The sequence below is a fragment of the Schistocerca americana genome, chromosome 7 (genome assembly GCF_021461395.2).
Source record: "Schistocerca americana isolate TAMUIC-IGC-003095 chromosome 7, iqSchAmer2.1, whole genome shotgun sequence".
Lineage (NCBI taxonomy): Eukaryota > Metazoa > Arthropoda > Insecta > Orthoptera > Acrididae > Schistocerca > Schistocerca americana.
In genome coordinates this window covers 97,580,957-97,594,576 of record NC_060125.1, presented here as the reverse complement: position 1 = coordinate 97,594,576, position 13,620 = coordinate 97,580,957, and the positions used below count along the sequence as shown (strand labels likewise).

The following is a 13,620-nucleotide window of genomic DNA, read 5'->3' as shown; positions in this document are numbered from 1 at the left end:
TTTCTGGTAGGATTCGAGTGTGGCGCAGACTCCACGAAGCTATTGACCCAAGTTGTCAACAAGGAATTGCGCAAGCTGGTGGTTACTCCATAATGGTGTAGGCAGTGCTGACGTGGAATGGACTGAACCCTCTGGTCAGACTGAAGCGATCATTGACTGGAAATGATTACGTTCGGCAACCTGAAGACCATTTGCAGGCATTCATGGACTACTTCTTCCCGAACAACGATGGAATTTTTATGGATGACAATGCTCCATGTTACCTGGTCACAACTGTTCGCGATTAGCTTCAAGAACATTCTGAACAACTCGAACAAATGATTTGGGCACCCAGATCGCCCATCATGAACCACATCGAACATTTATGGGGCGTAATTGAGAGGTCCGTGCACAAAATCTTACACCGACATGTTGTTGTTGTTGTTGTGGTCTTCAGTCCTGAGATGTTTGATGCAGCTCTCCATGCTACCCAATCTTGTGCAAACTTCTTCATCTCCCAGTACCTACTGCACCCTACATCCTTCTGAATCTGCCTACCGTATTCATCTCTTGGTCTCCCTCTACGATTTTTACCCTCCACACTGCCCTCCAATACTAAATTCGTGATCCCTTGATGCCTCAGAACATGTCCTACCAACCGATCCTTTCTTCTATTAAAGTTGTGCCACAAATTTCTCTTCTCCCCAATTCTATTGAATATTCCTCATTAGTTATGTGATGTACCCATCTAATCTTAGGCATTCTTCTGTAGCATCACATTTCGAAAGCTTCTATTCTCTTCTTGTCCAAACTATTTATCGTCCATGTTTTACTTCCATACATGGCCACACTCCATGTAAACACTTTCAGAAACGACTTCCTCACACTTAAATCTATATTCGATGTTAACAAATTTCTCTCCTTCAGAAACGCTTTCCTTGCCATTGCCGGTCTACATTTTATATCCTCTCTACTTCGACCATCATCAGTTATTTTGCTCCTAAAATAGCAAAATTCCTTAACTTATTTCCTAATATAATTCCCTCAGCATCACCCGGGTTAATTCGACTACATTCCATTATCCTCGTTTTGCTTTTGTTGATGTTCATCTTATATCCTCCTTTCAAGACACTGTCAATTCCGTTCAACTCCTCTTCCAAGTCTTTTGCTGTAAAAATTGTAAATAGTCTTGAGCTCCCTGTATTTTACCCCTGCCACCTACAGAATTGAAAGAGTGTATTCCAGTCAACACTGTCAAAAGTTTTCTCTAAGTCTACAAATGCTAGAAAGGTAGGTCTGCCTTTCCTTATCTTCTAAGATACGTCGTAGGGTCACTATTGCCTCACGTGTTCCAATATTTCTGCGGAATCCAAACTGATCTTCCCCGAGGTCGGCTTCTACCAGTTTTGCATTCTTCTGTAAAGAATTCGCGTTAGTATTTTGCAGCTGTGACATATTAAACTGGTAGTTTGGTAATTTTCACATCTGTCAACACCTGTTTTCTTTGGGACTGGAATTATTATACTCTTCTTGAAATCTGAGGGTATTTCGCCTGTCTCATACATCTTGCTCACCAGATGGTAGAGTTTTGTCAGGACTGGCTCTCCCAAGACTGTCAGTAGATCTAATGGAATGTTGTATACTCCCAGGGCCTTGTTTCGACTTAGGTCTTTCAGTGCTCTGTCAAATTCTTCACGCAGTATCATATCTCCCATTTCATCTTCATCTACATCCTCTTCCATTTCCATAATATTGTCCTCAAGTATATCGCCCTTGTATAGATCCTCTATATACTCCTTCCACCTTTCTGCTTTCCCTTCTTTGCTTAGAACTGGGTTTCCATCTAAACTCTCGATATTCATGCAAGTGGTTCTCTTTTCTCCAAAGGTCGCTTTAATTTTCCTGTAGGCAGCATCTATATTACCCCTAGTGAGATAAGCCTCTACATCCTTACATTAGTCTTCTAGTCATCCCTGCTTAGCCATTTTGCACTTCCTGTCGATCTCATTTTGGATACGTTTGTATTCCTTTTTGACAGCTTCATTTATAGCATTTAGACATCACTTTCGCAATTATGGAAAACTATAGAGGCAGCATGGCTCATTATTTCTGCAGGAGACTTCCGCCGGCTTGCTGAGTCCATGCCTCGTCGAACTGCTGCGCTACGCCAGACAAAAGGAGGTCCGACGCGATGTTAGGAGGTATCCTATGACTGTTTTTGCCTCAGAGTATTAGTAATGAGTACATCTAAATAACTGCAAACAAACGATTATTACATTCATTACATTACATAATATATACCATAAGTGGATTATTAATTACAAAAAAGCTAAATTTTGTTTCACTTGACCTCTGGCTCCCCTGTACAATTACTAACATCGTCTACAACATATATTCACTAAATTTTGATGCGTGTGAGAGATGTGAAAGTGTGTCATCTGGATCTTGCTGCGAGGAAAAAAAGTAGTACCCTATGTGTACAATATCAATGATTCAGATTTGACTCAGACAACACATAGAAATAGATGGGCGTAACAAGTAGTAGTTATATTAAGATGGAGTGATAACAAAGACTCAGACGTTGGTCAGACGGCAGACTTTAGTTCATTAGTAGGCTACTGGGAACATGAAGTCACTCTACAAAGCTTCTGCGTCCGACTTCAGAATAATGCTCAGACGTGTGGGACCCATACCAGACAGGACTCACAGGGGATATTGAACGTGTACAGAGAAGTGCATCACAAATGGTCATACGTTCGTTCGACCCACGGGGAAGATTCATGGTAATCTTGAGAAACCTGAACTGAGAGCCTCCTCAAGATAGACGGAAATCAACCCGACGAAATCGACTTGCAAAATTTCGAGAATCAGTATGAAAAACAAAGTTTGGATATATTCTACAGCCCCCTTCGTATCGCTCGCACAGGGACTGTAAAGACAAAATTAGATTAATTGTAGGACACACTGACATCCAAAGCAGTCACTCTTTCCGAGTGCCATACTCGATAGTAACTGGAAAGAACTGTAATATGTGGTACCACGCTAAAACTGTGCCAGGCACTTCACGTAGATTTTTCAGGTTAGACATTTAGATGTAGATGCGTACAAGTTTTAATCCGTGTATCTCAAAGCAGTAAAGGGCAATTACAGTGGAGTAATTAGAGTACTTGCTTTCATATTGGTTGTTGTTGTTGTTGTGGTTTTCACTACAGAGACTCGTTTGATGCAGCTCTCCATGCTACCCTACCCTGTGCAAATTTCTTCATCTCTAAGTACCTACTGCAACCTACATCCTTCTGAATCTGCTTAGTGTATTCATTTATTCGTATGCCTCTATGATTTTTACCCTCCACGCTTCCATCCAATACTAAATTGGTGACTTCTTGATGCCTCAGAATGTGTCCTACCAACCGATCCCTTCTTTTAGTCATATTGAACCTCGAATTTCTCTTCTCCACAATTATATTCAGTACCTCCCCATTAGTTACGTGATCTATCCATCTAACCTTCAGCATTCTTCTGCAGCACCACATTTCTTTTTGTCTAAATTATTTATCGTTCATGTTTCACTTCTATACATGGCTGCACTCCATACAAATACTTTCTGAAAAGACTTCCTGACACTTCTAGGCGCTTCAGTCTGGAACCGCGCGATCGCTACGGTCGCAGGTTAGAATCCTGCCTCGGGCATGGATGTGTGTGATGTCCTTAGGTTAGTTAGGTTTAAGTAGTTCTAAGTCTAGTGGACTGATGACCGACCTCAGATGTTAAGTCCCATAGTGCTCAGAGCCATTTTTAAACTTAAATCTATTCTGGATGTTAACAAATTTCTCTTCTGCAGAAGTTCTTTCCTTTCCAGAGCCAGTCTACATTTTATATCCTCCCTACATCGTCTATCATCAGTTATTTTGCTCCCCAAATAACAAAACGCATTTGCTACTTTAAGTGTCTCATTTCCTGATCTTATTCCTTCAGCATCACCTGATTTAATTCAACTACATTCCATTATCCTCGTTTTGCTTTTGTTGATGTTCATCTTATATCCTCCTTTCAAAACACTGTCCATTCCGCTCAACTGCTGTTCCAGGTCCTTTGCAGTCTCTGACAGAATTACAGTGTCATAGGCAAACCTCAAAGTTTTTATTTCTTCTCCATGGATTTTAATTCCTACTCCAAATTTTTCCTTTGTTTTCTTTACTGCTTGCTCAATATACGGACTGAATAACATCGGGGATATGCTACAACCCTGTCTCACTTCCTTCTCAACCACTGCTTCCCTTTTGTGCTCCTCGACTCTTATAACTGCCATCTGGTTTCTGTACAAATCGTAAATAGCATTTCGCTCCCTGTATTTTACCCCTGCCACCTTCGGAATTTTAAAGAGTGTTCCAATCGACATTATCAAAAGCTTTCTCTAAGTCTACAAACACTAGAAACGTAGGTTTGCCTTTCCTCAATCCATCTTTTAAGATAAGTTGTAGGGTCATTATTGCCTCGCGTGTTCCAACATTTCTAATTAATCGAAACTGATCTTCCCCGAGGTCGGCTTCTACCTGTTTCTCCAATGGTCTGTAAAGAATTCGTGTCAGTATTTTGCAGCTGTGTCTTATCAAGCTGATAGTTTGGTAATTTTCAGACCTGTAAACACCTGCATTGTTTGGGATTGTAATTATTATATTCTTCTTGAAGTCTGGGCGTATTTCTCTTGTCTCATACATATTGCTTACAAGATGGTAGAGCTTTGTTGTGGCTGACTCTCCAAAGGCTATTAGTAGCTTTAGTTTTTGTCTACTCCCAGATCCTTGTTTCGACGAAGGTCTTTCAGTGTTCTGTCAATTTCTTCATGCACTATCCTATCTCCGATTGCACCTTCATCTACATTCTCTTCCATTTTCATAACATTCCCCTCAAGTACATCGCACTTGTAGAGACGCTCTATGCACTCCTTCCACCTTTCTGCTTCCCCCTCTTTGCTTACATCTGGTTTTCCATTTGAGTCCTCGATATTTGTACAGGTGGTTCTGTTTTCTCCAAAGGTCTCTTTAATTTTCCTGTAGACAGCATCTATCTTACCCCTAGTGATATATGCCTCTACATCCTTACATTTGTCCTCTAGCCATACCTGCTAAGCCATTTTGCGCTTCCTGTCGGTCTCATTTTTGAGACGTTTGTATTCCTTTCCGCCTGCTTCATTTATTGTATTTTTATATTTTCTCCCTTCATCAATTAAACACAATATCTCTTCTGTTACTCAAGAATTTCTACTGGCTCTCGTCTTTTTACCTACTTGATACTCTGCTACCTTCACTATTTCTCAAAGCTACCCATTCGTGTTCTACTGTATTTCTTTTCCCCGTTCTTGTCAATCGTTCCCTAATGCTCTCTCTGAAATTCTCTACAATCTCTCGCTCTTTCAGTTTATACAGGTCCCATCTCCTTAAATTCCTACCTTTTTGCAGTTTCTTCAGTTTTAATTTGCTCTATAATGGTATTAAGTCAAAATATAAGGTACTACACGGATTAAACAAGTGTTGTAAACATGGAGAACTCTCCATTTTTATTAAAAATTATTCATGTACGAGTACACACTGTATCACAACCTATTTATCTGAAGTACTGCTCAGGAATAGCTTTCGTCCTGAAGATCTCCTCCAAAACAGCGGAGGATGCCTTTGGCGTCCTTTTTCGGTCTGGATCGTCGAAATCCACATGGTGAATTCCATACCTAATCCTGGAAACATAAAAAGTTTACATTATTACGCCATAAATTATTATCGTGCAGCATTGAAAATCTGTGATACATTCGAAACGACAATGCTTGCAGCCATTGTTCTTTATAATTGATTATTTACTTTAGTTATCACCTGCTAAGTGATATGAGTGGTCATGAGCGCCTTCGGGCTTTAGCTGACATTAAAATACCGCAATTGCTATTTGGGTAGGTGCTTTCAGTGTACGTAAAACAAGTTACCGACTCGATACATCACAAATGCCCATTTAAATATAGACACTATGTGTTTTCACAGTGTTTGCATTGGTGGGGTTGCAAACAATGCTGCAATTCTCTGCCTGGCCCCTTCGACATGAAATGAAATAAATATTAACAGAAAGAGCATTATTAGTGTTGTACATCATATACGACATCCATTCAGTAACACAGGCCAACGATGGAAAAACTTTTTTACTGAAAATACCTTATTCTTATGTTTGTTAGGATCAGAAATCCAAATACGATACTTAAAAAAACTGTAGCACCCACAATTTCTTCAGATTTTACAGTTAAATTCGTTAAATTAAGTCATTTTTAAAGAATTTACAGCTTTAATGTAATTAAAATAATTTAAAAAAGAGGTGTAATGAATGTAGATGACGTTGGTAGCACTGCTGAGAAACATTTGCTGGCAAAAAAGTCGATTCTGTTTTTGTGTTAACAGATGGTGTTTTGTTTACTGTTAACCTACCCTCACTTTCCCATTTCCTGTACATGTGCTCGGTACAATTTGTTTTGTATTCACTAAAATTTCTACATTCTACTCTTCTTTTTACAGTGTCACTTATTTTTTGTAACTGCAAGGATGTTCCATAACAACATTCTTTCTCAATTCTCATTATTGTTGTTTTCCCGATGGTGGAAGGTTCTGCCACTACGATAACTCCTAGCGGTGACCAAGGTACGTCCAATAGTCTATGATGCCATATTATCAGAGGAACGATTTTTGGGAAGGCTCATTCCTTGTACTCCAGTATCACACAGTAAATCGCAACAAACTCGCACAATCACCAAGGAATACCAATTAATGCAATTCATTCAAACCCTACTACAAAACAGGCAGTTCTTTGTCACCCTGAACAAAAAACCGACGGAGAATCCATATGCGCGGTTCTCCGAAAGGCAGTGAGTTGGCACCGCTGCTGTGCAATATCTACACCAATGATCAACCTGCCGGAAGAGACACAAGATCTTTCAAATATGTCGACGACAAAGCGGTTGTAACCCAAGGAAAATCGTTCGAGGAAGTAGAAACGATATTACAGCGACAGAGGTTGGGAAGAAGAAAAAGGAGACTTACTCCAGGCACCCCAGGTTTGGAAGTGAAGCACCTGTCCTAGGCTGAAGTCGAGAAAGAGCTTTCTGAAGCGTTTAAAATACCCTACCAGACGTAGAAGACTTTGAAATTACTGCCAGCTGGAGCGACCCTGTGCAAATGAAACTTCAAGGTATTGGGGCTACATTATTGGAGCTGCAACCTATGAATGTGGAAAATTTCAAGATGGTCTGCCCGAATTTTCCTCAAGCCTGCACACTGGAGGATCTGATTCCAGAAAATGTTCCAGCAATCACTTCTGCCGAATTTTGGGCTTCAGAATCAATTTGACATGTATAAAGTCTTATGTATACATTGCAGATGTTGTATTGTACTGAATTATTTTGAATTTTTAAATAACTGTACCGTACCGTCCTGGATACGAAAATCATAATGTCCTCAATTCCACAAAATAACGTCCACTTCTGTTCTTAGTCTTTCCACTCAATTATTTTCTTGCAGCATCTATATTTTTAGTTTTTTCTCTTCATTTCTGCCAATTTTCAATTTTACTTCGCTCACTTTTCAACACCTGCTGGACATTCTTGAAATCTAACGGAATGATGCTAATGGATATCTTCTGTTGAACGAAGCTTTCTTCACCGCAGATAGTCTCTCTCTTTACATCTTTGCTGGACCATCGTTCATGATGTGGTAACCTAGACCTTATGTCATGTACAATATTTTGCACAATTTCGATATTTAGGTTATTGACGTTTTCGTTTCTGGTACTTATCATTACCTTTGCCTCTGCTTTGCGTAACTTTTATACTGATACATGCTGAACAGCCTGTCGGTTCTAATTAACATTTCTTGTAATCCATCTTTAATACCAGTCAACAGGTCTGCGAACCTCAGATTTGGTATTCGTTTCCATAAATCTGTAATTTATACGTTTCCTTTCTCGTGCAACATGGCCACTGCAGCGAACGCGTCAAGGAATAATTGTGATAAACTACGGCTTTCAGTGTCTTTAATAATCATTTTACTTCATACAAATGTAAATACTCTGGCTTCATGTTACGATGATACTTAGTTTTGTCTACAAACCTGTCGTGTAGTTACTCATGCAAACATTTGTCTTCCACTATTCCGTACTGTATCCCTCAATTTCCTCTCTTTATCATTTCTATGAGTTTCCGACAAATTTGTTTGGCATTTTTGTGTATTACATTTACGTTTGTGTGTCCATAAACGTCATAAACTCGAAGCTTTCTTGTCCATGACTATCTACACTGAATATTTTTATTTGTGTCTTTATTTCCCTCTTCGTTGTTTCGCACTCCCTCTTTAATTTTCTTAGTTCAGCCTTAATTACCTTGGACAGGTTCAAAATAAATCCATATATTCTTCTTTTTATACAATCTCGCTTCCTAGTATGGTTCTCCCCTTTAAATTTCTTAAAAAACAGATGAAAGTTTCATGTAGTAGGTACTGAACCAAGTTCAGTAACATTGTAGAATCATAATGTAATGTAAGTGATACATTTTTAATGTTTTTACATATTTATGAGAATGTGTTTTTCTCATTTTGAGAAGTGCTGTTAGTAGCAGACACCTACGGAAAAATTTAAGAACTCAGTGTCCTCTTCACATAGCCATTCAGGTTTATGCTTTCTATGGCTTGCCTAAATCACCATACTGGAATGTAGGTCTACAAGCAGAATCGCTTCCTCCTTCATCTATGCCCATAAGAGTTTGCGTTCCATTTATAACGACTCCCTGTCGACACAATGTTATGTTCTATATTATAATTAACACAAAAAAGAGTACAGAAAAATCCTTTACACAGTGTGCGCCAGTTTTATTAAATTGTGGTCATTTTAGTAGTCCTTCTGTGCCACCACCGACCAGTTTTGAGAAATTTTTAATTTCTCATGAGTGTTTTGCAAGTGTAGCAATTTTTACAATCTTTAGTGTAATTGATTGTCTTACTATTATTTAAATTCACCTCCAGACCACATGGGACAATCGTATTACGTGACAATCAAAATATAGAACCACAACTGTGTTACTATTCCCATATGTATGCCAATGAAACTGTTTCCTCGGAAGTCCTTACCGTTTCTTGTAGACAGTGCAGGACGGAAGAAACACGCGGTAAACGAGCAAGTAACTGTATAGCAAGGACTCGTGTATACTGAAGCTGGTGAAGAATTACTTACGTAAATCCGGTGGCCCACTCGAAGTTATCCATCAGACTCCAGGCCACATAGCCGATGACATCGACGCCGTCCTCGTTCACTGCTTTCACCATCTCAGAAAGGTAGGCCTGCCGAAATTTTTCATATATTTATTACATGTGCCGAATAGCACGATGAAAGCCAGAAGGCTTTCGCCTACATCAAATGGAACATTTATAACAACAGACATTTATATGGCATAATAATTATACCCAGATCTTACACTGAACATGTTATTATTAATAATAACGATGGTAAATGAATATATATAATTGTATTTGTTTCGGGATTAAAGTCCCGTTGAATTTCTTAAATGATATTATGTGCACCATCGACCGTACAATTTATTATTATTTTGCACAACTTAAATTTAGACTTAAAGTCATTTTCAACTAGTTAAGGTAATGAAACAAAACAGTTCTCAACATAATAAGGTGAGTAAAAGGGATGTGAACCATGGATATAGAAAAGTGCATGCAAATCTCTTGAAATTTGAATTCAAAAATAGGTTAACAGTAATGCTGTAGTTTCGTCTGTTCAAGCCAGTTTTTGCTCAATTCTTATGCAAAATATTTGGACGAACTATCCAACCGTCTCCTTCATATGCAGCAGCTGTGCTGCTATGCCTTCACTCTGCTTGATTTCCAACCAGACTGAGAACTATTGCTGCTGTCGCGCCGCTGTTTATAACTGCGTTCGCCATCCGCTGCCAGATATGTTGTTTGTTTTGCAAAGTGCCCACTGTTACTCCATGGAACACCCAGTCTCTAGATGTTTTCTAGCTCTGCTCTATGGGATAGCCAGCGACTGAGTGCCGCAGCCCAAATGTGTTGAAATCTGAACGTCCTGGATTACTGAGCTTTCCTACGTCTTTATTCTCATAGACTCCTTAATTATGCTGTCCCCGAAACTCCTATTTCATTCCATGATTATACCGGAGGTACTGCTCGGCGACAGCTGATTCGCTTGGTTATTGTAGTCAGCTGTGTAACTGATGATCCTTGAGCCTTTCTTCTTCTACACTGGATGCCAGCAATTTAGTAACGTTTGTTGTTACTGTCTTCCCGACAGGTGTAGTGATTGTATTTATAGCCAGTTTACATAATTTATATCATCTATTAGCGATTTAATTACTAATTAATTTTCTTTCTTGTTTCATCTGGATCCCTCCAACTTATATCTAGCTGTCAAAAGCTCGAAAATTAATTACCCATTATTCTAATATGCTAACGAGGATCGAAGTTTTCATTTGCAACCCACTTGGTCAATCTTTATAGTGTTTGTTTCATAGTAAAGTAACGTTTTTGGAGTACACCTTTTTCGCCTTTTATAGTTAAAAAGTAGTAAAGTAATGATCAATACGAAGATTGATTTGAACACCACAGTGCTTAGTAGGTACGGGCCAGTTGGAGGTTATTTGCCGTTTCCTTCCCCCTACGTCTAAACTGACTTACCCAACCAGTTACAGGGAGACAAGCAGTTTAACGTGGATTCCGAACCATATGCAACTTTCATGTGGGAAGAAGTGATAAGGTACAGATAAAAATTCTAAGATTGATCGAGGATCTAAGCCGCGACCTTTTGATTTTAGTCTGGCACTTTATCACTGAGCTATCGAGCCAGACTTGTTTAAAAGTAACCATAAATGTTTATATATCCATATGTAATGTGTGAGAATACACGTTGCATATTTGTTCATATACAACAGGAGTTTGTACAGTGATTTTATGCTATTTTAACTTGTGTTTTTTGAAACTATCAAATTTCATGCAGGGTCATAATTTGTTGTTCTGAGTATGTCGTGGTTTCTCGCGTATCATTTGAACTCGCACATTGCGAATCAAATGTCACACCCTTGTCTGTACGCCTCTCGACGCCATATCGAACTGTGCGGCGTATCGAGAAATCTCTGGTTCATTCGAACACGAGTATCGTTTGGCTAGATCTTAGTGTTCGAAGTCCAAGCTGCTAGTACACATAACAACGCAGCCGGAAGCATCTGAAAAAGACTACTAGGTCGGTCATCGAGTTGTAGGTCATAAAAATGGAACCAACAAGTCACATGGGGACACGTAAGCACATCATTAATCAGTCACGCTGAGAAAATAAGAGATATCTTATCTGATAACAGTAGTTGCCAAACGCAGACGAGAGTGTGATTTCCGCATAGACGCAACACCATATCTTTCTTAATGGAAGATTCGAGTAGCATCAAGCAGTCACTTTCTTTGGTGACTCAAGAGTCCTGCTGCGGTGCCCGGAAAGGTCCTCTCGTTTACTGAAGTATGTGTTAAGAGCGCTCATACCGCACTTGACGCAATCTTTTAAAGCGCAGTGCAGGTCTTCCAAGCAGTCTCTCGGCAAGTGCTGTATCAGTAAGCAGTGTGCTTCGGGGAATTCCAGAGTGGACCATACGATGTAAGTGTCCTGTCCACCAGAGGCGACGTTCAATGAGAGTGGCAATGCTAGTAACATTGCAATATTCAGATCTGTCTGATTTGTCACATGATCCCTGCATGTTACGCTGAGAATATTTTGTCAGCACCGCAGATGAAATGTTGTAAGCTTACGTACCTGTTAGCTTATGATGTCCAAATCTCGGCACCATACAAGAGTGCGTCAGCACGAATGCATGAGAGGGAAATATTTCTGTGGCAACCGTAAGGTATTTGTGGTCACATACTCTTATACTGAACTTCCCGAAAGTATCGACTGCTATAACGATTCTCGTGCTTATTTTGTCATCCACAGAGAGATTTTCTGACACTACCGAGCCGAGGTTGCAGAATCTGTCAACTGCATTCGACAAGGAGCCATCCAATCTTATCAAGGCATATCCGTGAATCCTTGCGGCACAATCACAATCTTTATTAAATTTACAGACATAGAGAAGAATTTGCATGAGGTGGCAAATTTATCCATAATCCTTTCAGGGTCGTCTTGAGTACGTTATAAGAAAATTGTATCGTCAGCGAATAAAAGGTTGTTTACAAGTAAGTCCTCATATTAGTGCTTGAATGTGAGTAGCGAGACGCAGAATTCCCCTTTATCTCTCGTATATAGATGGATGTCCAGGTCTGTTTCGCCGAAAGTCACTTTGGGAAGCAGCAAGAAGAAAATACCAAACCAGCACACAGCCTTGATGAACTCCTCTTTACACAACAAACTAATGAGATGTGCTTCGCCCATATACCACAGCACCCTTCGTATTGTCGTGAAAAGCACTTATTAACTTCAGTAGTTTTGGAGAACATCCTATCTTTATAAGTAATGTATACTGGTGTGGACAATTGTGTCTTCAGCTCGCGGCATATTTATTGAATTTGTCGGAGTGCGAAGATCATATCAATAGTACATCGCTAAGCTCGAAACCCACATTGAAACTCAGGGTACAGGCGCTCGGCAAGCTTCTGTAATCTGCCCAGCACCACACGAGTAAACATATCACCGATCCACACATATCATAAAAACGTATATACTTATATTCTCCGTCTCCTCATGAATCAGTGGACCAATCTGGAGCAGACTTGGTACTCAGATCACTTACCGTCTGGAGAGAATTGCGGTGTGGGTTGAAACCTATGAAAGGGGTGGGGTGTTGTTGAAAAAGGAGCACAGCACACTACGCGAATACCCCGACTTTATTTATCGAGTATTTGAGAATGAGAGCACTTCGCGACTTGCAACAAACTTTGCACATAATATCAAAACTTTGCGAAACTTTTTCTTGCTGGCAACGCCTAAAAGTGATGAAATAAGTTTATCGCTTACTACATTTTCGCTGTTCATGCAGTCAAACTTCAACATCAGGCATGATGTTTTAATTTATTACTTCATTAATACCAACTGTAATCGCAACACATTTGCAGACAATATTGACCTATATCCTTTAATGTACCAGGAAGATTATATCACTATACCATACCCAGTTCAGGAGGTATGAAGACATAAACACTAAGATGCTTGAAAAACTGCAGCGTTATGCATGATGTTTAAATTTATTAAAACTGAATTTATTCGCGACACATTCCATATACATCGCTCATGTATCTACAAAAATATATCGCTGTACGACACATAGTTCAGGAAATATGTCAAATGCTGAGGTGAGTGAAAACCCACCGCATCATGCATGAACTTTTAATTTATTATTTGTTTACTGCAAACTCTGTTGATAACACATTTCGCAGACAGTAGCGACATACGTCATAGGATATATATGCGAAATTGTATGATTATACGACACATAATTCAGGAAATATGACGTCGTAAACATTGAGCTGCCTGGAAAAGAAATGCAATGCGAAATTCTCTAGAGATATAGGTGAAATATGGGTACATATTCGTGTAAAAAAACGTGAAATACATATGAAA

The 13,620-nt window shown here is 39.4% G+C and overlaps 1 protein-coding gene across 1 annotated transcript in view; it reads right to left on the bottom strand.

The window, feature by feature from the left end:
- Positions 1-5,571: 5,571 nt before the first annotated feature.
- Positions 5,572-13,620, bottom strand: part of LOC124622740 (myrosinase 1-like) — a 79,316-nt gene continuing 71,267 nt past the window's right edge. Inside the window, exons 10-11 of the mRNA XM_047148530.1 lie at positions 9,229-9,335; positions 5,572-5,710 (exon numbers count right to left, since the gene is read on the bottom strand). Of these exons, the coding sequence (XP_047004486.1) occupies positions 5,584-5,710; positions 9,229-9,335 (234 nt within the window). The 3' untranslated portion in view covers positions 5,572-5,583. The remainder of the gene's footprint in view (positions 5,711-9,228; positions 9,336-13,620) is intronic.